This window comes from Eptatretus burgeri, chromosome 4 (genome assembly GCF_056783735.1).
Source record: "Eptatretus burgeri isolate ZD-2024b chromosome 4, Ebu_testis_v1, whole genome shotgun sequence".
In the NCBI taxonomy this organism is placed as follows: Eukaryota; Metazoa; Chordata; class Myxini; order Myxiniformes; family Myxinidae; genus Eptatretus; species Eptatretus burgeri.
Window position 1 is genome coordinate 79,514,606 of NC_140964.1, and position 26,983 is coordinate 79,541,588.

The 26,983-nt window shown below is 43.4% G+C and overlaps 1 protein-coding gene across 2 annotated transcripts in view; it reads right to left on the reverse strand.

Annotated features, from left to right (window-relative positions):
• Window positions 1-26,983, reverse strand: part of TBL2 (transducin beta like 2) — an 87,982-nt gene continuing 60,999 nt past the window's right edge. For both annotated transcript variants that reach the window (XM_085878896.1, XM_085878897.1), the window contains exons 4-8: window positions 24,522-24,673; window positions 24,229-24,355; window positions 11,109-11,261; window positions 1,470-1,702; window positions 1-536 (exon numbers count right to left, since the gene is read on the reverse strand). In XM_085878896.1, the coding sequence (XP_085735022.1) occupies window positions 307-536; window positions 1,470-1,702; window positions 11,109-11,261; window positions 24,229-24,355; window positions 24,522-24,673 (895 nt within the window). In that variant the 3' untranslated portion in view covers window positions 1-306. The remainder of the gene's footprint in view (window positions 537-1,469; window positions 1,703-11,108; window positions 11,262-24,228; window positions 24,356-24,521; window positions 24,674-26,983) is intronic.

Below are 26,983 nucleotides of genomic sequence, written 5' to 3' on the forward strand. Positions count from 1 at the left end.
TAAAGGAGAGCAATTTATTATGAAACCTCTGCCAGAAACAGCAATAAAATTCAAGACCAAGGTCATCTGTCGGACTTTTCAAAAATTGCAGAAAGATCATGATGCAGAGTTGCTCCAAGTGAATAACTCCAGAGAGAGTGACCATCAAAACAAACTGCTCCACATCCATATATAGCCAGGGTGTTTGGGAACACATGGACCCTTGTTGTGTTAAAACACATTTCAAGTGATGTTGGAGGTGTCCAGGTAGAAACTGACTTCAACAGCAAACAGCTGCAAGGAGGCCATGGTGGTGCAGCCAGTGGTTCATCGTTTGGTTCCATTGATGGCGTGCAGGGCAGCCAGCTCCTTGTCGCGTTGTCCAAGCAGGCGTCGCCGAATGGAGTCGCTGGTTGCGTTGCGAGCAGCCCCTTCCAGGTGCATGGCCGCCGCGTGCCGCCCGGGCGCATTGTGAAACACGCGTGCCAGGCGGCCACCACAGCATGCCAAAAATCGCCCGTCGGGATCAAATGCCAACTTTGAAGTGGTATACCCACCTGTGGTGAAAATGGTGCCCGGGGGGGGGGCGTGGGGGTCAAAAATGAATACAGTATATAAACGTGGGAAATTAATGCTTGGTAGTTGAGAGAATCAGTTGTTGATGAAATCTGATCAGGGAGACATGGTGATGGATCATAAAGGAAAGAATTCAAGTTCACGCTGCAGGTTGTGTTGTGTGAAGACATTTATGGTATGCTTAAACCATCAAAGGTGGGGTGAAATAAGTATGAGGCAAAGGAGGGAAGCTGAGATTAGACACAGTGCAAGCAAAACAACAAAAACAAATGACTATGTCTCGGCTAACAATGCTGGTTTGAATGTCCAAGGACAAGCGTAGGAGGGTTCAAGGGAACAGCTGGCACCTTATCTCACATGGCAAGAAGCATCGACAAGCAAGGGCACCAAAGCAAGCCAAAGTTGCGGAGGTGTTATGCAAAGCAGTTGCGAGAACGGAAATTGCATCATCAGCACACCTGGCGTCCAGGTCAAAAACCACTTTGTTTAATAGGTGGTCTTGTGCAGAAAGGGAAGAGAGGTTTAAAATATGTGAAACAAAAGTTGTAAAAAAAAAAAAAAAACACAAAGCGTATCTTTGCATTTCGAAAAGCAAAAACTTTGTTTAAAAAAAAAACAAGAAAAAAAAGAAAGAAGCCAATGGCTCCATCGGATAAATGTTGGATTTTGTGGGGGTGGTGGAAGCTTCCTGGAAAGCCAATATCGGCATAAGCAAGTGGGTGGGAGCCTCGTCGTTGTCACAATATTGGATAAAAAGAAGGAGTGAATGCTTTAAGGATACGAGTAACTGCCGAGGACATCAAATAAGTTCTCAACAGGGGCCTCACATCCAATGCAGATGTCGGTGCGGTTCACTGCAAAACTCCAGCCAGAACCAACACTCAAATGCGACCCTAACTCAGCGAACCACCCACCATGCAGAGATGCAAACGTCTCCATGACCTCTCCCGTGGCAGTTCTCAGAACAGACACGTCTCCACCACTCGCCAGCGCCGCCACATGGCCGTCGGGAGAGAGTGCTATTTGCAAGGTCTTGGGGTCTCCAGTTAGAGGAACGGAGAGCAGAAGCTGTGGATCCCGCTGTCCACGGAACTCGAGCTCGGTATCCCATAATCTCCAAGTTCCATCCTTGGATGCGGACACCATACTGCCATACACATTCAAAACACATATGGGGAGGTGGGGGTGGAGGAGGTTAATAGCAGTTTATAATACAACAAATAAAAAGTGAAAAACAGGAAGGTTCGGGAGTGTGAGAAGAGAAAGGAAAGGAGACTTGTGGAGAGGAGTAACTCGAGGGAAGGGAAAGGTCAGGTATGGAAGATGCAATGAGGGGGAGAGCAAACATTCCAGCAATATTCGCATACATCATTAATATATGGTCTCGAAATGATGCCGTTGAACGCGCGTTATGGAAAAAGCAACTTTTGACAATAAAAGACACCTATTCCTGATGGAAGTGGAGGTAGACAACGAACAAACTGCCCTGCTGCTTGAAGGAGTGTTGGCTTGTTCACATCTGGTTTTCGACATCCCCCAATTTGACGAATGACACCAGGGGGTGAAGTTATGGCCGACCAGATGTGTTTTGTGAAAGTGCAGAGCTCCTCATCCAACTTTTAAATCCTGTCACAGGTATGCTCGCTCATTTTTTAAAAGTCTGTCAATGCAGTCTCTTTTGCTACGTTTTGTACGATCCTCAACATATGGCCAATTGTTTTTGTGAACTTTGTTCTTGTGTTACATTATACCAAATAGAACGTCGGAGCCCAATGTGATGAACTCATGGCCTCGAGATGTCCAGGCAGTTATGGGCCACAAGGCTCCTCGCTGCACCTACCCAAGTGAAGGCAATGACAGAAATATGGGCTCGAAGATCTTTCCACTCCATGACTTACTTACTTACTTACTATATTGCTGAAATGATTAGTGTCCACATTCTCTGCTCGAATGGAATACCACAGCCTTCCAGCATTTCGACTCAAGCCCATATTATTGACAACGTCACAAACAGCGAAAGTGTTCAACGAGTGATTTGTATACAGCTATTTACCAGAGATAGAGACCGCAGGCTGAACAGGGTTGGGACATTCTTGCCTTTTCTGGAATTTCAAAAACGACAAACAAACAAAGTCTCCATAGATACTCTACACATCACGTTCCTCGTCCAAAAAGCCCGACACAAAATGAGATCAATTGAGTCAATGGTTCTGCGGATTTTAAAAGCTTATTTTGTACAAAATGACTCGGAGAAGCCAGACGGATGACAGATATTTGGGATAAAGTTAGAAAGCAAGATAGATCAATTTTGAGGCTGCTTATTTATTTATTTATCGTGAGGAAGGCTCAATGGAAGGCTTGTACATGTAGTACAAAGACGACAAGGACATGAGGAGCAATCAGTGTACGCCACACAAAGGTTAAGAATATTTATAGACAATCACACAGCAAAAGTGATTGGAACCTGGAGCCATGAGACATCATGAGACAAGTGCTCAAATGGGAGTGTCAAGAAGCTCAACGCTAACTGTGAGTAGACTACTATTCTCTGAGGTGTGTCTAAAATAACTAGTGCAAATGACCGATGAAAACCGCTACCATGACAAGACCAAAAGGATGCTGTACTGGAGAGAACCCTGCTAAGATTGGTTAAGCCTATTGCACCATTTGGAATTACGTAGGTACAAAATATTTTACGAGTTGGTCTGTAGGCTATTATCAGTCATACTGCATCTTATGGAACATTCATATCTGGTAAAAATGATGTCAACGATAAGCAAGTTGGGATGAAATGTGCAAGTTAATTGAAACAGAGATCAAGTTGAAAACATAAATATGACAAGTGCATTGGTCCAAACAACCTCTGGATGCAAATAAATTTCCTAATTTCTAAGAGACAGGCATGGATCGAGGAAATTAAGGGAGGGGAACATGTAGGACAAAGAAGTTAGGCTGTTGGGAATCCACAGTCTGCCATACGGTACCCTATCCCACCTATCCCACGTTAGGCAAACGGCAACTGCATCACTCCCTGTTGATCTGGATGTGTTGACAGGTTGGTCTGACAAATGAAACATCTCTTTCAATCCTGAAAAAAAATTTTCATCCTCACCCTGTCACTCTGGAAGGATTGCCAAACGAACCCAATTATCGATTTCCATGGTCAGGCACTGGAAGAGGTCCAATCTCTTGAACTTCGAGATCTCACCATCAGCCACGACCTCTCCTGGCCTGACCACATAGCAAAGCTGGCCTCCAAAGCCAGCTGCAGACTGGGCATCCTCCATTGATCCAAGTCATTCCTTGAAAAGAAAATTCGAACTAATCAGCCTAAAAAGGCCTTTGTTCATAGCTCAATGGAATACAGCTCTCGCCTATGGGCTGGGGCCTCGGAATCCCATCTGTCTCCCATGGATTCTGTGGATTCTAAAGTTCAACATTATTGGAAACTCCTGTGATGTGGCCAAAGCACAAGGTCTGTTGCTCTCACATCACAGACAAATCACTGGCCTCTCCTCTGCCCCTCCCAACTCCTGCAGGATGTATGCGTTCTTATACTATGCTCCTCTTGATTAAACTCCCAAAATCCAGGTTTTTGTACATCTCAACTCTTGTTCCACTTTACTCAGGTTTGTAGAACTTCCTGTGGGAGAAGGTTCAATGCCACTCTTCCCTCCATAGCTTCAAGCAATTGGTGCACCACCATCTCGTCTCATCGCCAACCACTATCTTTTCCACCTCAAAAAAACTCAACCCAAAACAACCCTCTTACTTGGAGGTCATGTGGTTCCACACCTCCTCTTTTGTTATTCATTTGCTTGTTTTATTCAACTCTGGCTCGACTGTCACTACACTACCTTTTTACACACTATCACCATGCTCCTCCATGAGTAGATATACTATATATATATATATATATATATATATATATATATATATATATATATATATATATATATATATATATATATATATTTTATAACTCAAAATGCTTAACTGTTTAGTCAATGTTTATTTGGAAAGCTTCCAGGTGGACATAGTTGCTAAAAATAAAAATTATAACTAGAAGGGCGCTGGGTAGAGTGCATACCTCTGCCTCGTAATGCCTGATGCACGAGAACACATCTGGCCCAATACATTTTTGAGATATCGTGCTATATATCGTTTTTGAGCCCTCTCTCTCTCAATGGTGAAGAATCACATCAAAAATTCTCGTAGTCGGATCCGGATTTGTATCTTCACCAAAATCGAATCAATTTGTCGTGGTCACACACCCAACATGTCCACCAAGTTTCATCTGAAATCCGTCCACAACTTTTAGAGATATCCTGAACACAAACAAACAGACAGACAGACAGACAGACAGACAGACAGACAGACAGACAAACAAACAGAAAGGAGTGAAAAAATAACCTCCTTCGCCTTTGGTGGCGAAGGTAATTATTCTGATTCTGATGTACCATACTCTGATACAGAACGCCGGTGCTACCAAAGCACTTTCCTGGGAAAGGTTATACTGGGTGGTTTGCCATTACCTTCCCAGCAGTAGTTAGGTCAGAATGTTGGAATTTGGCCATGGTGCCGGCGATATCTCACCTACTCTTCATGAAGGATATCCTGGGATCTTTAACGTCCACCAACTAATGCCGGCAGGTGGGACGCACAGTGTAACATCCATCCGAGTGACGGCGCAAACACTGAAGAATCACCTTGCCTGTGAAACACTGAGATGACAGTTTATAGCTGGGTCAGGATTAAAACCCCGGCTCGTGTGTATACTTCCAGGTTATAAAGGCGATCCACACCAAATTTGTGGCAGAATAATCACACCCTCAAACATTAAGCTCCATAAAAAATGGTTTACGTAAAGGTGATGCTAGTTTGTGCAAGTTTTCAAAACAACTTTGGTTACAAAGTCCTGATGGTGCCGGCGGTGCCCAAAGATGTGCAAGTTCTGAACTCCAAATCCTGAAATGTTTAAACATATGTTGGTTTTGAAAATTTGTTTCTGTCTCATGGAATTGGCACCTTTGAGATTGATGTGAGAATAAGATAAAATAAGAGTTATTACAAGCGGCTAATTCAGTGTCGTTTCCCGTGTGCGAGCTATAAGCATCGTGTAGTTCTCTTGGCAAATAAAAAAAAAGGAAGGAGAAAATTTAGCCAAAATCCCTTGATGCCTTCTCAGCTCATTTTTGCCATTCAAACAATTTATCGCAATTTTTAATCTTAAAAACAAAATGAGTAAAGAAAGCAACTGTTAGAAATCGTTCTGGTTATGTCAGTATTCATAACTGGAATAATGTTTATTCGCATTTGCAGGAGGATTTCCCACCGCACATCCCAGCCCTCCACTGCCCCACTACCCCACCACCATTCCCAAATAGTGTGGCCCTCAGGCAATGCCCTAAATGTAATAAATGGCAAACTGCATTTCTTGACTTTTTAAAAGTCAGAGAGAGAGAGAGAGGGGTGGGGGTAACTTGGCAATTTTAAAAAGTGGGGGGCAGGAGTTGGGTTGGGGATGGACCACAAGCCTCGATGGTGCATTCGTGTCTGCTTACAAACACATATGAGTTGCAAAGGGTGCAGGGAAAACAAGGCTGATCAAAGTTAAGAAAAGCGAAATGGACATCCCGTTCACAAAACAAGTTAATTCCCTGGCAGAAGAGATTTGGTTAACTGCATGGGCAGAGAACTTGTAAATGGTATTTCCCCACTTACACACTTGACCAATCCCGTTAGATATAGCAGCTCCCGCTATTCCAGTGGGACACAGGGTGTGCCACACCTGTGCACACAGTCTGGAATGCTCCATTTTCTTCCCCTTAACATAACTCTGGGGTTCACAGCATAATGCTCTACAGAACTGAGTCTTTGATGCTCAGGTCAAATTTGGAATGACCTGATGGGGCTGCTTCAGTGGCTGTAAGGAGAAAGGAAGGAAGAGGAAGTATGGTGAATAAATAAATAAAACAAACTACAAATAAACCAAATAAAACCAAAAGCATTTGCTTGTTTCTGGCCTTTTTAAGAAGATTTTCATGATGCACAGAATATTTATTGTAATGTTTTCATGCAATGTGCTACTGGAACATGTTATCAGTTACCCAAAGAAATCGGGTTGACAGTTCACAACGGCCGAGGATTCTGACCGTGTCCCAAGCGATGAGCCAGTTTGCGCGGAATGCAATCGGCTCCGGTTCCAGGGGAAACCCATCTGCCTGTCAATGTGCGGCCCGTCAGGCCAGCCCGGGAATCCCGATCATTCTAAATTTGTACACTGAAAGGGCTGTCCATAATCCTCAAAAGCCAGCGCGCACGTGGAAGCCATTTCGCACAAGGTTCATACGCCATGCGCCCGGCGCTTGGGCCCACACTGGCCGGGCAGGCTCTGGGCATCTGGTTCCTCGCGCGCGCGCCAACGTGACCCACCAGATGTGACCCCGTTTTATGGCACAGCAGGAGGCACGCCGATTTGGAGGCGTTATGTCCGACCTAGCACAGCACGCTTCTGTAAACCGCGATCTCTCATGCCGATTAGCTCAGAAAATGTGCTCTTGGTGCCCCTGTGGAAGTTTTCCTAAGTGTAGATTAAAACCACAGGAACTGTCAAAACAAAGTCGGGACTCGGAAATCCAAATTGGAATGGTGCAAACTGACTGTAATGAACCGTGACCCACTGTCATTTCTCGAGTTCTTCATTCAATGAAATTCAAACCCAACTTGCATCATTTTACCAAGTCCTTTACGAATTGCTCTTCGGTAAATTTTCTCTCCTCCGTGTAGTGAAGATGTAAGACCCAAAATGAATGTTCAAATGTGGGGCAGAATTACTCTGTCCACCTCTGTCTGCCCACCCTCCCACCCCCCAATGATGTTTCGTTCCAGCTGAATGCCAGGGAAGCTGCATGAATGGCTCGCCGGCCTTACTTTCCCCACTTATCACACCCCAATGTCAGAAAGTATGCGAAAGCTCCTTGCATACACACACACACACACACACATATGCCTGGTTACAACTACACACATAACAAGCACAACCCATCTCACCTGCGCAATAAAGCAAACTTAGCAACCGAATGAGAAGGGAGTATGGGTTTAGAGGGCTACAAAGTGAACAGCGGTGGTGGTGGCGGGAGGAGGGCGATTGCTGTGGCTGATGAGTGTCTGCGTCAAAGTTGTACAATGCCACGGTTGTCCTCGCCTCCAAATGAAACCAGGCAGCCAAGTTTTATGACACGAGATCCGCACGCGCACCTGACGTAGAGAGCAGGCGAAACAGAACTCCACAGCCCACAAAGCTGCAACGCAGCAGAAAGTGCATGAGAGAAGGCCGCATCACACAAGGGGGCCGCTAAAGAATGGGGGTGGTGAACGAAATAAAGGAGGCAGTTAGACCTTCAGAAAAACAGCCGCCTTGTTCAATTCCTCGCTGGAGTGAGCTGGTCATCATTCAGCATACGATCATCTCTCTCTCCACAACCCACAGCCGAAATCCCCTCCTGTTCTCCATTAAAAATTCCAACTCCTTCAGGGAAGGGAAACTTTTGGCTATTCCTGGGTAAGAAAATGGACAGGTGACAAAGCCAGACTGATCCGAGTGCTCTCACGAAGAACAGTGCTTTCGATGTTTGCTTGGGGATCAGGTACAGCAACGGTGGAAACTTTTCACAGCACATTTATTGCAAGTTGGGTCAAAGAGCTTGTGGACCGATTTCATCATGCACAACGTGGAAATAGCTTTTGCCAAGTGTGAATGGTCTCCTCCAAAGTAATCTTCTGCAGCCAACACTATTAATCCATTTCCTGGACGTCTTACTGAACAGCTGTCATACTGAAAATAATCCAATCAGCCAAATAACTTCCTCTTACCTCACTTTCCATTTTTGGGAATCGGAAAAAAAATTACATCAATTTGGTGAGAAAGGTGGATGGACATCGGACCCAGAAAGTGGTGCATGCACATCACTTTGTGCTTCAGAAGAGTCATACTGTAGAACTCATTGTATGGACTGGACTGTATTCCCATTTGGCATTGTGATGCTGGCAAGTGCAAGATTCTCTCTTTTGATGGTTTATTAATAAATGGTGCAAAAGTACTTTGTCGTCAAGACAATAAACGTAATTTTAAAGTCATCATTCACATCGCCAACATGAGCATGAGCACGAGCACGCACAAGTGCAAGCAGTCCGTCTCGTCTGTTGGCTCTCACTTGCGGGCCTCAACTTTCGAAAAAGAGTCGGCCTTTGGTCCAGTAGCCTGGTCACTGAGATCATGATGGCACTACATCAGCAATTTAGTTGCACTTCCTCAAAATAATGTCTGCAAACAGCAAACCGATTTCTTCAGCGAATCGTCGTCAGGTATGCATTCACCAGAGGGGCAGGTCATTCCAAGCAGCCAAACAAAACATTTAAAAATAGACGTTCAAACTGTCCATGAGGCAGCTGCAGATTGCCATATGTTTCCACAATCGTATTTCCAAGAGAAACCCCCCCCAAAAAAATGATACCAATGATTGCTAACTCAGAGGTCATGAGGAAACCTGACACACTGTGAAAATCACGAACACAGTCTTTTCAGCAGAAGTTTCTGAAGGAAGAGACAAATGAGAAGCATGAAACTGTCTGGTATATCACACAATATAATGACAATACGAGTTCTCTTACAAGGAATTTTGATGCGGGAGGAAGCCATGAAGCCCACCAAGGCATGCTCTATTATTACCAACCTAAAATTGTTTATCTGTGCTCTCTCTTTTAAATCCTGAGCATCAAGCAAGGAAGCGCAGCACGTCCCATTTTTTTTACAATCTTTGATAAGACTCGGTTGGGTTTCGAACCGCCAACCTCCCAAACTCAGAGCGGGAGCTCAAACCGTTACGCCACCTGGGAGGTATCCTCACGGCTGTGATATCATGGATTATGCCAAAATTATGCCATTCTTCGATACTCAAACGGAAGACAAAATACTGCATTGGAGTCATTGGAACATGAAGAAGTAAAGAGCAATGATGGAGTCATCAGGAGGAACCTGGATAGGATTCGTGTTTCAGCCACTACTCCACCACCCTCAAACCCATCCAGGCACAGCCAAGTGAGACCCACAGAAAGTCTTCTGCAAGAATTCACTTCTCTTTGGACAGACAGGTAATGAAACAGAGAAATAAAGAGTAAAAGCTGAAAGAAAAAGCAAGAATTAGAATAAATAAAGAGGTGTGAATTTATTTTTTTTTTTTTAAGAAAGTGTGAAAGGAACAAAGAACAGATGTCGGGAAGAATCCCGATAGATAGATTTCAGCAGTTACTCCCCAGGCTCAAATGCAGCAACAAGTATAAACCACCAGAAGTCCATCAGCGGGGAAGCACAGTTGTAATATTATGTAGCTGGCCTTCAATCCAGAAGCAAAGAAAAATAAAAAAGACGTAAGCAACTTTGCACATTCCAAAACAAAATGAGAGCGATAAAAGAGCAAATAAAAGCATTTTATCACTTGAGATTCCATGCTCACTTCCTGTGCACCAGACATTATCAGAGTTGTCCTTCAACAATGGAATGTCATTTGTTTTCCAAAAACTGCTGAAATGATCGTCATCCTTCCTTTTTTAAATCTTGCAGTAATGTCAAATTTTTCCCAACACTGCTACAGTGAAGGACCACAACAACCCAACGTTATAAGCCCGTGCTTGAGGAATTGGTAATTCCATTAGTACAGTCCTCTTGACTCAGCACGAGCATTTGAGGAATTGTCAATTCTCACCTGCTTAACATCTGCTCGATTTGGTCAGTCCTGCAACGTCTGCGCTGAACAGGACAATGGATGGAGGGGGTAATGGAGTGGGGGTCAGGGGGGGGGGGAGACTACAAATGTACAGCAAAATGCAAAACTTGTGGTTTGAACAAGTGATGGCTGACTGCAACCCTGCTTAAAGGATTTCAACATGAGATTGAGTGACTGGGCTGGCTTTATGGATCCATTAAATTATATCAGTACCTGCAACTTCTGGCAAATGACCTTCCATTTCTCATTTATTGGTGTTCCAATAATTTAAACACATGTTCATGGATTGCATTTGAGAATTGGACGAGGTTTTGTGGTCTCACATTTCCACCCACCGCCGTTGGATAGGATGTTGTCGAGTATAGAGGTGGCACACTTGCATTTGAGCTGTCCATTCTGGGTTCAATTCTTGACCCAAATACAAACTGTCAGATTGGTGCCTCAGAGACAAACGTTGCATCATGGAACATGTTGTTCCTCTGAAAGACGAAAAGCTGGGGGACTCATCTGTTTGCATCATCTGGTGGATGTTTAAAGACTCCACGATGTCTTTCTCAAAGAGATCTGTGACTTTCACAAAGAGACGAGTTATTGCCGGCACCCGAACCAAATTCAAAATCCTTACCCCGCAGTTGAACTGCATCAGCACCTTAGCAATGATGCAACCAGTGGGGAAAATTCTTAATCAAATGCTGGCTCAATATGCATATGCCAATGACGATAATCCCATCGTCAAGAACCACCACCAAAATATTTCATGATACTCACCGGGTCGAGTCATTCGAGAAGGCAAAGGAGACCACTCCAGCCTTGTGACCTTTGAGCTCAAAGGCCCGTGTAACTTCCCGAAACTCCCCAGTCTTCCCGAAGCACACCTCCCAGATCTTCACATCTGGCGTAAATCCACAAGATCCAATGAACCTGCCAAAGGGTGGTATAACATGGCAGGGTCATTTGAACAAGGAAACTGAAGTACAGCAAGAAACTTTATGAGTCACTTGGTGGTTGACTGGGGAAAACACTTTTGATCCACATTAATGGTGTCGATTCAATTTCCACAAAGTCCTTCATAACTGTGTGTCGATCAAACTACATGGTATCGAGTACAATTATCTTTTGAGCCTGTACGACCAACAATTTTATTTTTAAACCTGCCTGACGTTTGACCGTTCCTCCTGTTGTTTTAACAAGGACTAGCAAATACAACCAGTCGCTTCGCTAATGGGAATATTAAGGGGGGGGAGGGGAGGAGAGCGAGCGAGAGGAGGAAAGTAGTGAGGGGAGGGAGGAGGGGGTGGGGAGAGACGCCTCACCAAACATCGCCAAACAGTCTGGGAGGGTGGAGGGGGGTAGGAGTGAGGTGGATGGAGAAGAAAGGTGGGGGGATGGGGAGTGGGTTTGGAAGGAGGTAGGCATGAGGAGAGGGGTTCTTGACCTGCATTTGGTGGTGGGGTGGGACTTGTGGAGAAGGTGTGGGGGGGGGAGAGAGAGGGAAGTGCAGGATTGAACAAAATGGGGTATGTTAAAACAGGACACAGACACCATTGGGAGATGTCCATGGGGGATAGGCAGGGGAGGGGGTTTGGGAGGAAGCGAGGATAAGGGGAAAGGGAGGCAAAGCAGCGTGATTGGAAGGGAAGGAAGCATGAGGGCAAGGGAATGGAAGACAGTGTAAGGGGAGGGGAAGGGAAGGCTGATAAAAGCACCCAAACAGCAACATTTTCTTTTTGACCGCCAGGTTCGATATAAAACTGGGTGGGAGTATATAAAACCCACGCCATATACCTTACAAAGGACCGCTTGCATACATGCATGCTCGCATATGCAGTGGCCTTTGCACATCTCCGGTCGGCTCACGCCGAATCCGATTTGTGCATGCCACACTATGGGGAAGCCGTTTTAAATTCAAAACTAATCCGTCAGTCCTTAACAGTTCCCTTAACGGATGGGGAGGGGTGGGAGAGAGAGGGAGAGGGATAGGGGTGGGAGAGAGAGGGGGATGAGAGAGGGAGAGGGGGGGAGGAGGGAGGGGAGCGGAGAGAGGAATATGAGGAAGGGAGGGGAGGGGAGAATGTGGAGGGGGAGAAAGGCTCCGGCAGATGTAACATCCAGTTTAACATGCATTCTTGAGACAGCACACACATTGATGAATCACCCTGCTTGTGAAACACCGGGATGACAGTTTATAGCTGGGTCGAGATTCAAACCCAGCCAAGACAGCTTGGAACGAGCGCGCCTCTCAGTTATCCTGCCGTAATGTGGCGATTCGTTGCTTTTTAACAACTGAAAACATTATTTTTTACTCATTGTAATCATCTAATTTATTTTGCTTTCCAAACTCTGGAAATGTCCCTGTGGAGAACTGCACCACAGTATCGCCATTGAAGCTTGAAGAGCGCTCGCCAAGTGGCTTAACCAATCAGGCAAGCATTGCACCAGAACGGTTGAAGAAATTCTGAAAAACGAAACGTAAATTTTTTAATGTGTATTTATCGATGCCAAAGTGATGGGTCGTATAATGAAAGATCGTATAAAAAAGGAGAAACGTGGAAAATAAAATTGCAAATTTTCAGCAAGCCAGCCACCTCCCGACAGTGCCAAATGCAGGCGAGTGGCCCCTGGATTTTGTTCAAGGTCGATCGATATTCATTATTCAGTGACGAGTGCTCTACATATTCGACTAAGCAAGCACTCCAACGAAATGGTAGATAAGGAACAACTGGCTTGGCAAGCGATTGCCGACCAGTTATATAAACAGCTGCACCAGGAGATGCCCAGAATGCCAGGCAATGTCTGAATTGGACAAATGAACACTTTTTTTTTTAGCATTCGAAATGACTGCTGAAGTCAATAAAGAAGTTTACATTTTGAAATTTGGCTCGTATCAAGGGATTCTACAGGTTATGGTACATGCGGAAATGAAATAAAGTCACGAACGCTGGCGTCTCCAGGCGTTGATAATTAATTAAGCATTGCGATGTATAGGTATGATGATCAGGCATTCGATGATATGAGTGAGGAAAGTAGGGGGGGGACTGTCGTTAAGAAATCGTTGCAGCCTGTTCTTTGTCAAGGCATTGTTGAGCACGCCAAAAAAAACAAAAAGGCACATTAAGACCCCAGCGAGGTGACCAAGGATAAGTCTTGATAAAATATAATTACATAAGGCCATTGATTATCTTCAAAAGGGGTGTTTACATTGACCCAAACACCCAAGTTTCACTCGTGCACTTCCTTGGTGTTCCCTTAGGATGCATGCAGTTTCAGGCCGCAATGTTTCATGGTTTCAGAGTTATGGAGGACAGACACACACACACACAGACACACACACACGGCTGTTTGGCCTCTAATGTAGGAAGCTTCCTGAAATTGAGTTGCTCCATCCATAACATTCACTTCACTAAAAGGTGTTAATTAAGTACATGCAACCAATACAACACAATTCAGATATAGCATTATATCTATAACTCACATATGCGAAGGAAGAATTTAATGTCTGTGGGGTGTAAGCTACTATTGTATCAATCCAAAGGCCTAAAGGTTTTTGGAAGATGTACATGTGTACTATAGCAACTTTATCATGACTTACAAAAGATGGCAGACAAGATAAAGCAGCTCGTCTGCTGGCACTAAACAAAGTGGATGGGTGGGGGGGGGTGGGAGGGGTGGAGCGGTGATTCACCCAACCATCATTACCCCAAACTTTTTTTTACTTTCTCAAAAACTCTAACACTATTCTCTCTTTGCTGTTCTTTTATTCAAGGCCTGGCCTCGATGAGGACTCGTACATAGTCCATGACTGGAGCCTTTAAAAAAAGCTATTCTGCCAGTCCTCAATACGCTGAAAAAAGAAAAAGAAAAATCACAAAATGAAATTGGCCTTCATTCATGCTGAGGGATGAGTCAACCCCTGTTGGAAGAATTGGTGGAGGAGCTTGCTTGTTTGGACAGGTAGCACTTCAATTTTACAAAACGAAGTAGAAAACCATTTGAGCATGAACAATAAGGATGGTGGGGGAAGCCAGGCAGATCGCAAGGAAAAAAGGTTACTGTTAATGTAGGCAGGATAAGTTGCTATCCTTACGGTAATATCAAGCTTAAAAAAAAAAAAAAAAAATAAAAAGATAAAAATAATAAAATAAAGTGCTGAGTGACAGTTCAAGGGTGACATTGTCACCAATGCAATCACAAGACTGCTGGATAGGTTTAGAGCGCAAAACTTAATGGAAGTGTGGCGAGGTGAACCTGTGCAGCAAGCAGTACAATACCAGTTAAAATAAGTTTTTTTTGCCATTTGTTACTTTCCAGAATCACTAAGTGCAGGAGGGACAATTTTTTTTAAAAAAATTAATATTATTTATTTCTTTATATAATTTTAAAAATATTTATTTAAATATATTAAAATAAAATATTAGTTATTTCAAATGGATAAATAAATAAATAAATAAACAAAAATATGCTGAGTGATTTAATCACTAAAAAAAAGCAAACTATTACAAGGTACCCAAAATGAGTACAGGGGCATAGAGTGAGGACTTACAAAAGGATGGCACACCAGAGGCTGTGGGTTCTAATATGGCCAAACACCACGGTAATAACAATATATTGTTACGGGTACATCGTCCAAGTCACGAGTGGCCTCTCTTGGACCCGCTTATTGACCTTTGACCCTGAAGCCCATGAGCCAAGGATAACTACATGACCCAACGGGTTGCTAAGTAACCACAGACGTTGACTGAGGTGATTAAATCTGGCAGGGTCTCCATGCCAAAATCTCACATTACCTTCCCGGTGATTTATTTATCCCAGACAGGGAAATGTGTTCTTGACGCCACACCTTTATCTATTAATTACGTACGGCCAAGCGGAACTGCAAGTGGGACGTCAGCTCGGCTAGCGTGGCGAATCAATGGGGTACAACCACCTCCCATTTACTTATGACCTACTATGTCTAACCAATGTAGGAAACTGGACACCGAGCAGGTTTGGAAACAAGCTTTGTGTTCAAAGGCATGCATTTCTGGGAGATTGGAGTGTCACATAAGAAACAGTCTTAGCCCCTTGCACTCAAAAGAACCCCATATACAGTCAACCTTATCACTAGCAAGAACTAGGTACCTCATACATACAGGGAGAGTCGATAGAAAAGGGGACAGAATGATAAAGAAGTCAAGGCATGCCCAGTGGGTTACAACGAGGTGTAGATACAAGTCAGAGAAATGTGGTGGTGCGAGCTCTGAAAATAACTGTTTGGGACTTGAGTTGATTCTCCACATCAGTGCAAGTCAATGAGATGAATGCGTTGGAAGATTCAAGGGTATATGGGGTGTGTGTGGAAGATGTGTAAGAAGTCAGTTCTACCGAGACTTGGTCAGTTGCCGTCCTACTTGGAACTTTGGGAAGCGCCCTGCTTTCCACTTGGCACCTTTGTGTTCCGTTTGCCTGTCCCACGTGGTACTTTCGGAAGCGACTTGCTTGGCGCCTTTGTGCTCCGCTCAGAGAAATTTGCTTTCTGATTGCCGTTTTGCATTCCGCTAGGAGCGCATGGTGTTCCGCCTGGCACTTCGGAAGCCCGGTCAACCCAATCAGGTCTCCCTCCCTCAGGACGCAAACTCGCTCAAGATCTCGTTTCAGAACTCAGCCCTCAGCACCATCCTGATCTGCACTGTGCTTGGACTACTCTCTTCTCTTGAACTATACTGCACTCAAACTGCACATGAACTCTGCAAACTACTCCATCAGGGGTTTTCATTGTCCCTGGATTGTGTCTCCAATCATGTTCGTTTTCGCCAACCAACACTGACTGGTTGTGGCGCACTGTGATTAGTCCTCGAAACGCGAGGGCGGGGTACTTTGACGATTCGCTTAATCCGCAATGACGAATAATGGAACAGCGAAGGATACGATAATTGCAACGCTGAAATGGTGATTATTTGGTCGAAATACTGGTGAGGTGAAGTGGTTTGAAGCATGACAATGATGGTTCAAGTCCAGGTGTTTGAGAACGAATATTTGAATATGAAGGTTTGAATATGAAGGTTTGAATATGAAGGTTTGAGAATGACGAAGAGAACATTGGGGATGGTTCAAACTACAATCACAATACATATTCCTGCCCCTGATACGAGGGGTGGGTACCGGTAATCCAACTAAACAGAATCACTCTGGAAATATCTAAACTCCCAGGTTATTTTATGTGTTGAATGCAACTTCCTCAGGTCTTTCCAAATCTGCAACAATATATTCCTTAAACAGAGCTAGATTATTATAAGCAATATTAAATAATAATATCGTCTACAGCATCTTTTCAAATTCTTATACAAGGTCAAGGCTCATGGAGGAGCTCGATTAACATGGAACAATCAAAATGGAGATTAAAAAAATAAAAACCACACAAATCCAAATGAAAACTCGGTAATAAAAAAAAAATGGACATCTGTGATCACAATATGATGACCAAAGGTAGGCCTCTTTCAGCTTATCCTTGGCAATCGCCCATGACTTGCTTGGCCTTAGCTCACGAATCAATGATGTGGCCATATTTGTTTTGGACCACCATAGGACCTTTGACCTTCAACATTTAGGGATAGTGTGTAAATTAAGAAAATGTTCCCCCATCTACAATCTATCCATGAAATGCAACAGCATGAAAATCAGAAGAAAATTATTCAAGTTATGATCAAAAAGGTGTTGTTTTTGTTAATTTGGTCATAATCAAAAAAAATGTCGGTCAAGGACTAATCAAGTATCAGTGCAGGTACACTATTATGATGCAAGTGCATCTTGGAAGGCCAAGCGGTCTGAGATTCCACATTGGCAAAATTGAGCGATGACAAAAAAAATTAATCAAATTAAAAAACTTAAAAAGCATTTTTTTTTTCTTCAGTGCCATTTGACCTTGACCTTTAAATCGGAGGGGTATGACATAAATCAAGCGCAAATGTGCCTTACTCTATCTAGAGGTGGCAATTTCATTCCAATCGGACAAACCTTGGTCGAGTTTTGGTGAAAAATGTTACGATGCCTATAATTATGTCATGGCCTTAAAAGTTAGGTCAAGGTCTGCCGGCTCTGCTTTTCAGCTAAGAAATTTCGGAAATTATGATTGCAAGAATAAAAAAATAAAATAAAACAATTAATTTTTTTTCCCCAAATGGTGGTTTAGTATTCCTTGGGGTCCAAGAAACTCTGAGGTACGATGAAAAATTGGGGGTACTAATTGTAGAAACAAACCTTACAAGAGCTATAAGCCTCCCCCTATCGCTATCGTAAAGGGGGACACTAATTAAAATACAATGAAGCAAGTCCAAGGGCATTTGAGAAAATCAAAAGGAAAGAATTACGGATGAAGCATTTTGGGGTGGGTGATGGTGGGGGCAATAAAGGAGTTTACAGATAAGGTCTCACAGTTGAGATACATTTTAAACATGTCTACAGGGAGCCAGACTGATGTTATGGAAAGTGCTGAAGTTTCCGAGATAATGCACGTCGTACCAGGATGGGAATGGGAGAAGAAAAGTGAATAAGAGGAGATGAAGGAAGCAGGATATGGTGAAGTGAAGAATGAAGGATTTCAAATGCACCAATTAGTGCTGTGGATTATCGTTTAGTTTTAACATTCAAACAATTCCTGAAAGAAAGGAATGTTAGTGGGCTTTAATTCACTCGCAAGTGACTCACCGCTTGTAGCGGAGCATGCAAAAATATCACAAGTTGGACAAAACATGAGGACACGTTAATGAACTTTAACATGGAATTAATTACAAGGACTTCATGAGGCAAACAAATCCGTATATGGGATTTTGACTTGGGATACCATGTTCAACATTTAATGACCGTAACTGATGATTAAAGTTACACATCCGAAGCCAAGTAAGAAAGGATACGAGTTATTTTGAATCGAGTGTCATCGTTAAAGCTTGTGAAGGGATGAAAATGTTATATTCAATCATTTTTCCCTGATAGAACCAACACAAACGTAATAAAAGTACATGATCTCAATATTAGTATACTGAATCGTTTCTATTTTTCCTTGTGCAAACTTTTGGTAAGGACTATGCAATCTGGGACAAAATCAATATGACAATTGTCCTGATCAAGGTAAAAATAAAAAGGATAATTTGCAATAAGAGAACAATTTTTAAAACAGCAGCCATAAAGCAATTCACAAGTGAGAATTTATTGAAACTTTAAAAATATAGATACAATATCGACGCTCATATAAAAGTGAACACACAAAACGTATAACAAGGGGAGCAGGAGAGGGAAGCACAAAACAGTGGGGAACAGAGACATTAGGAGATCTGTGGAAGGGAGAGGGATTGGTGGGGTCATGTCGTGGCCAAAAATATTGGCACCCTTGCACTTTTTTCAAATAATGTACCATTTCTTCCAGAAAATTGTTGAAATTATAAAATATTTTTGTATCCACCTATGTATTTCTTTGGTTTGCAGTGGAACAAAACAAAAAAAAGCTGATAAAAATGACTAAATCTTAGCTTATTTCATACAGAAATCATAAAATGGCCTGGACAATACAATTGGCACCTTTCAGAAGTTGTTGGAAATTATTACATTTCAAGCAGGTAATTCTCCTTTACTTTAGAATTGAACTCACTTTTAGTGAGTTGCAGGTTCCTGTAAAATAAAACTCACTCATTCAACCAGTTTGAATGGAGAAAAGGAGTCATTCTGTTGTTTTGGGTCACTGTGTACACTGCAATGAGCATAGAGAAAAGAAAGAAAACCAGAGAATTGTCTGAGGAGGTGACACAAGATTGTAGACAAACGTGGACAATCTCAAGGCTACAAGTCCATCTCCAGAGACCTTGATGTTCCTCTGTCCACCATAAGCGATGTTATCAGGAAGTTTAAGGCCCATGACACTGTAGCCAGCCTCCCTGGATGTAGCCGCAACAGAAAACTCGATCGAAGATTGCAGCAAAGGATTGTTCAAATGGTGGAGAAAGCACCTCGATCAACTGTCAAACAGATTCAAGCTGACCTTCAGACACAAGGTATGATAGTTTTTGACTCGCACCATCCGTTGCCAACTCAATACTCTGGTAGGCGACCCAGGAGGACCCCACTGCTGAGAGAGGGACAAAAGAAGGCCCGACTGGAGTTTGCCAAAACTCACCTGAACAAGCCAAAATCCTTCTGGAAGAATGTCCTATGGACAGATGAGACCAAATTAGAGCTTTTTGTAAAGCACATCATCTCTGTTTACAAAAAGACAAAATGAAGCCTTCAAAGAAAAGAACACCTTCCCTACAGTTAAATATGGAGGAGGTTCAGTGATGTTTTGGGGTTGCTGTGCTGCCTCTGGCACCGGGTGCCTTGAATGTGTGCATGGCATCATGAGATTACCAAGGCATTTTGGAGCGCGATGTTCAACCCAGCGTCAGAAAGCTGGGTCTCCATTGAAGGTCATGGGTCTTGCAGCAGGAGAATGACCCGAACCACTTCAAAAAGCACCCAGGAATGGTTCAAGCAAAATGCTGTAACAGTGTTCTGAAGTGGCCAGCAGAGTCCAGATATAAATCCCATTGAACACCTGTGGGGAGATCTGAAAATAGCAATTGGGAGAAGGCAGCCTTCAAATCTGGGAGAACTGGAGCAGTTTGCACAAGAAGAGTGGGCCACACTGCCAGTAGAGAGGTGGAGGAAGCTCATTCATGGCTAAAGGAAGTGCTTGACTGCAGTTATTTTGTCCAAAGGCTGTGCTACCAAATATTAAATCTCGAGTGTCAATAATTTTGTCAATGTCATTTCTTTTTATTGTCTGATTTAAACGGATATAATAAGTTCTGAATCAAAAACAAAGGTTCTGTAATATTAACAGTGAAATAAAGGATTGTTGAGCCCAAATACTTTTGTCAATTTCAACTTATTTTTTGAGAAAATTGTGAGTTATTTGAAAAAAGTGAAAAGGTGCCAATATTTTTGGCTACGACAGTACACGGGGGTAAACAATATGGACACTGCAGGGACTTTCAGGTCCTTTTACTGCGGGAACGTTCAGGAAGGAAAGCAGGGAATTTGAAGGAGGTGGGTTTGGGGTGGATTATCGGGGGTAGAAAAGATCGTGGTTTTGGATGGGGGAAGATAAGAGATGGTGATGAACAGCTGTTTTGAAGAACTGGAGGGAAGAGTGGGATTGAAGAGTGTGGGAGTTTGTTCCAAAGGTGGGGGAAAAAGAGGAATGAAAGAATGAAGGTGAGCAGTGATTCTTCATTTTGGGTGTTTTACCAGAAGGGGGTTGCTGGCAGACCTTGAGCGCCCTGCAGAAATATGGGAGGGACAGATCGCAGTCAGAGAGGAGATGGCAGAAGACAGAAAGACCACCAACCTGTCTGTGAGAGAGACCCAAAGACTCAGCCTCATCGCGGGAGATACCAATGATCCTTAATGCCTTGTTTCCACAGCATCAAGCCGAGAAAGGTGAGAGGCGGGAGCACCTGCCCAGAGGGGAGAGCAGTACTCCATCAGGCTGCAGATGAAAGCTATATATATGTGGTCATGAGCTCAGGTGTGCCAAGGAAGGATTTTGCATGACGGAGGATTCCCAGTCAGCGACTGGCTTTGGAGGCCAGCTTGGAAATGTGACATTCCCAAGAAAGATCGTGGCAGATCATGAGACCCAGAAGCTTGAATGAAAAGACTTCTTCAAGAGGATTGTTGAGAAAGTAGATGGGGGGAGTTTTTCCAGATGGTCCTTTCGGAGAGACATGGTGAGAGTGTGAGTTTATGGTGTTATTTAAAATTTATGGTGTTGTTCAAATTATTACCAGGTTGGTGACATTGTGATTAGAGCATCGACTCTGATTCTGGTAGGTGGGTGGCCGCGATTGTGACCCTGGCTGATCGTCATACTGATGATTTTTTCAAAAATAATATTTTTTATTTAAAAAAAAAAAAAAAGGTACATTTTGCTTCCTCATTGATAGCATAGAGAACAGATAGAGTACGGACCCAACCACCCCACCCCGAGTTGGCTTTCAATGGAGGGAAGGTTATGAAAGAAGATTTATTCTCGACTACCCTGTTGATTGTGAAGAGAAAAGACATGTGACATAGATGGTGTCACCAGCACTTGAATACCCGAAGAAGTTGCATTACTTCCCCCAAGATAAGCGATTATGTTAGTACAAAGTTAAATGTGGTGTCATCTCAAATATTCATTTAGGTGTGTGTGGGTGATTTGCATTGCAGCTCCTCCATAAGCCTTAAACTATGTAAAAAAAAAAAAAAAAAAAAACTAAATAAATTTAATTATTAAAAAATTAAGTCAAAATTTTCCTTAATAGGAAATCTAATAACAAAAGTAAAACAAAATTCCATTTTACAGACAGCTTAAGTCTCCTTCCAATGGCCTCCCAGAATGAAGCAAACAAAACTGGAAAATAAAAACATAGCTTTTGAGGTCAATAACCGTACACCAGTGAATGGTAAAGCTTTGTTCAATAGGCACACTTGGACATCAACATGAATAAACGACTGACATCACGCATTACATGAAAATTATTTAACGGGCCATCTATTTATGATTTATGCAAATATGGAGAAGTTTTTAAAACTAATAAACCCATATATACCACATCACCCTCGATCCCACAATTACAATTTTCCCCATGGTATCGTGAAAAATAGATGTTATCGTTGTCACCCTGAAATTACAAATTTCTGCCTGAACTGTGAGAATCAAGTGGTCTGATCTTCCTTGCAATACCATGACGCACAAGTTGCTATCTCGGTGTGGTTGTTGTCTGGTTCAGCAGCTTCGACATTATAAATTCAGGTTCCTCGATTGTTGACATGTCACATGTGAATGTCAGTCTACGGTTACGAAGGGCAACCAAGACGATGATACCACATAAGAAGCTTTCCTTCTTATGATTTATAAAGACCTCTACAGGTTCCATGGTGCAACATCTAAGAAAAAGAGTCCCTGCCTTGAGGCTGGGACCTCTTCTGAAACAGGAAAGACTAGGAAGCAGCAAATGTTGTCTGCCCATAAACCTATGGCCAAATCGATAAACAATTCTCAAACTCGAATGAATGCTCAACTGTCAAATAATGATAATAATAATAATAATAATGATAGTAGTAGGAAAACATCTTGGAGACATTGGATGGAATCAACAGGACAATGATTGACATATGCTAACTGCCATGGGAAGCAAGGGAGGTTAGGGTTTGAGGTCTTAACTCTTAACCCTTTGTCACCTCTTTTGCTCCAACTAAGGGTTAACACCCAAACATCAGCTTCTCCTTGCTTCCCACCGTGGTTAGCATACCCCGATCAACATCCTGTTAAATGGTTTTGTTGTTCTACCTGTGTCAATGCAGATCAACACTATCCTTCACAAGTAGGACTAGTTCTTCATTCTTCGCTATGAACCAACACACTGCTCTCCGACAAGACAGTTCCAGATGTGTTATGAGGCAGAAAGGCTAAACATTCCTTTAAAACTGTTATCGTACCATCTAGACATTGCTGGCTCTCCCCTTGCACTCCACCTCCTGTTCCTCAACACACTTGCAAATCATGGCTCTGGCCGATCATTTTTCTCCAGCAACACATGTTCTTGTTGCTCCCCTGGGTTGCGATCTTTTGACTTGCTCGGTTCTCCATTCATCATCTTCTGCTCGACTACATCATCCATTGACTCAATGTCAGCTTTTAAAAACGTGCTTTTATCTTATAAACCATTCACGATCAGGTTCCGTATAGCCTTCCCATCACCAACCGGTTTGCTCTTTGCGTGAAAAACACTAGTCCACCACCCCCCGTACTAATGAAGCAAAACACCCTCACCAATTGCACAATTTTGGTGTGCGTTCAAAAATATTGAACTTCCTTACTTTTAACAGTTGTTTTTATACACATCCTGTTCCAGTTCGTATACGTAACAACACGATCGTATCCTGCCACGCATTGCTTCAAAGCACAACATTCCCGCGACCACTCTACATGGCACCCACTCACCCTCAATCCCAACCCCCTATGCATGGCAACTACTCAGCCTCCTCCCTCCCCCCACCCCAAGCCCTGAGCATGGCACCCACTCCCCCCCCCCCCCGAGCACTCCGCATAACACCCACTCACCCCCCCCCTCCGCATGGCACTCAAACCACCCCACACCCCTCAGACACGGCACCAATGCCGCCCCCGACACAGAGACCATGCCTCTCCTCTCCCTAACCCCGATGCCCCCCTCCCCCATACACAGCACCCCCATCACCCACTCTACCGAACTCCTCCACATAGCACCAATACTCCCAAAGCATCATCATCCTCACCCCACATTAACTCTGATAAGGCCCAACTAATAAATCTCAAGACCCTCTGTCCAGACATTTAAAACATCCATGAAAGCTTAGCTTACTGGAAATAATGCATGTACGAGTTGCACAAGATGGACAAAGACTATTCAAGAGAAAAATGATTGGGGGGAGGGGTAAGGAAAAAAGAAAAAAAAAGTCACTCTCGAGTCAGAAGGCAGTTTGTTAAAATAGAATATAAAGTATCCATCATGTATTGTAAATAATGTCATGCATTTTGGAACAAAATGAGATTCGTTGATCATAAATCAAGAACAAATAGGAAAACAGATTGCAAACCACAAAGAAAACTCTCACCAACTTGGTTGCAACAAAGTACAACTACAGCATCGCAGTTTTACGATTAGTTATGCTTCGTTGGACAGGGCTGGACAGGAAATTTTCCCAGTTTAAAATATGAGCTACAATAGTGTGCAGTCAATGTTTGAAAGTATTTAGTTGTAGCTTCTAATCACACATCTCTGTTGCGGTCAGCACATCCAATTAGCCCTTATCACCAGCTCCCATTGTGCGTCTGTTCATGCCAGGACAAACACTGTACCTGCCGCATGGAGACACAGCTACATGAAAGTTCTGCATCTGGTTGGTGTTGATAGAGCTCAAGACAACTCCTTTCATGGTCCACAAGATAATGGTTGTGTCATTGGATGCGGTCATCAAAAACCGGCCTGCAGGTCGAGAAAGTCATTGACATTTGCGGAGGAGGGAAAAATAAAAAAAATAAAAAATAATTTAAAAAAGGAAGTGGAAAATAATAGGAAAAAGGATTACTGTTACGACACCTCCCCTACCCCTCGGCCCTCCGCAATGTGCAATATTGTATGAAAGTGAGACCTGTGGCTGCAATGTCAATGGCGATAACCTCGGCCTTGTGCTGCCGTGGGAAGTCTGCGCAAAGTGGTACAAGTTGGAGGGTGCGGTCACCCTGGCGCTGGATCTTACAAAGCCGCAAGGTGTCGGCAAGTGCCAACCACAATGCCACGACCCTGCAGAACAAAATTGAATCACATGTATACGACTGTTGAATAATTATCTTAAATCAATAGCAAGCAAGAACCAGAGGAAGCAGTTCCGACACAATGACTGTCTGGTCACAAACCATGCTCGTCTCGTATATAATCCTGAAATATAATTTTGTGGAAATAATGCTTCGGAATTTACCTTCAGGCATACAATCTGAGTTATGGCAGTCACGCAATAACACAGCAACCACTTGGAATCACTTCATGACAGACCTCCATCACAAAGTTTTATGTATTTATTGGGTGGGGGAGGTAGGGAGAAGATGCCAACTTGTAATCTCACAGAACTATTTTTTGGCATTTCATTTCAAACAGGTGCACAGATGGCATGATTTGTTCAAATTACAGCATATAGATAGGCCAATTATGATTGGAACAAAATCAAAACCAAACAGAAATCATTTTTGTTAATATTGTTCCGTTTTTCGGAGACGCCGGGAGAACACAGACAAATACATAGTTATATCTGTAGTAATTTTATCCAGCTAAATTACCTCTCCCCTCGTATCAGTGGAAAGGGAAATGCGTTGTGCTTATGCAGTAGATTTGAACCCTTTTGTAATTATTTTCCATCTAAATCCTCTGTCTTTTCCTCTCTTCTTACCTTTCTCCAATATTATATATATATATATATATATATATATATATATATATATATATATATATATATATATATATATATGTAGTTTTGCGGCCATGCGTTCCGAGACACCAGCTTGTCACGCCCGTACCGGTTGTCCTCGGATTAATTCCCGGTTGTCCTCGGAAGAGCCGGACCTGGGGCCACCACTCGCAATTAACGTTGTGGTACGGTGGGTTGGTTTAAAACCACGAACACCACCCAGTTAACCACGAGTTCCAGTGTCTACCGTCTAATTATGCCATTTAACTAGAGGTTACGTGGTTCCTTGAGCGGGGAGCGCGCCCTCGGCAATGCACCAATGTTATCTCGATTAGATTTTAATTAGGGCGGCCGAGCGTTTTAACCGCTGGTGCGTGCCGACTATTTTTGGTCAAATCTGTGGTAATTACCTCACAGTCTATCTAGGTTCGGATAATGCTAGACCAATGGAAGCAAAGGGCAAACACGGACAGGTTGGAAGTCAATAAATAATTTATTAATAATAAAATTAATAAATGGAAAGAACTTTTTATTTTCTGAGGTAAGTAAAGAATAAATTTAAAAGCAAAATCAATCAAAATGCCAGGAAAGAGACAAAGAGCAGATGCTTATCAGGGGGTTGACTTACATACAGCTAAACACAGACAAGGGGACCCAACAGATCATTCGGCGGGGGGGGGGGGGGGGGGAGGGGAGAACAGTCGTCTCGCTCACCAGAGAGTAGTTTGCCGTGAAGTGAAAACGTCCTGAAATGTGTGCGTGCGTGTCACGTCCGTCGCCAGCACCCAGCCCTGCCGGGCACCCTCTCGCGAACAGCCTTGAACGCAGTCAACGTCTGGGAGAGCACCGAGATCGTCTGTCGCGGGTTTAGACCCTGGTGCTGCGACGGGCAGCTTCTCACACTTCACGGAACTGGTGACGTCCAGTGACTCACACGGTCCGTTGGTGACTGACCCGCGCCTCACTCACCGCCGGTGCTGCTCATACCCACATACGGACCACACGCTCGCTTGCTCAAGCACTGGGAAGGACGAATTTTCTCGTTGTTGGCGCTGGTCAGACACTCACGCGCGCACCACACGCTGGCTTTCTTCTCCTCTTTTGCGCGCTTACACCCGCTTCTTGATCACTTCTCGTGCTTGCTTCTCTCGCTTTCTTTTTGGCTCGTTTCTCACCTTCTTCTCTTCTCCCTCTTCTTTCCTCTTACTTCTCACTTCTCTCACCCTTTTCCTCTCACTTCTCTCACCTCAGAACGGACCTCCAATTCATTTTATATCTGCGGGCCATCTCGGCAGGCGCAGTCCGCCCTAAGCTCACCCCACCCCACTTGCACACTATTACCATGATAACCCGTGCGCCCTCAAAAAAAAGCAGGCGTCGGCGCGAGCGAAAGAACATTGCTTAGGAAAAATAAGAGTGGGCATCAGAGCTCACAAAAGAAATGTGTGTAAACGTGTCTGTTGTAAAGAAAAAAAGTTTCCCATAAGAGAGGGGATTTATTCTTTACCCTTCACAACACATCACATTTAAAATCCTATTAGACATGGGGATGGGGCAAATCTGAACATGCATTTAAGGAAATAACCATCTGAGGACCTGGATGTGTCGATGCATTCATCAGACCAGATTGTGAAATCTGTAACATACATTAT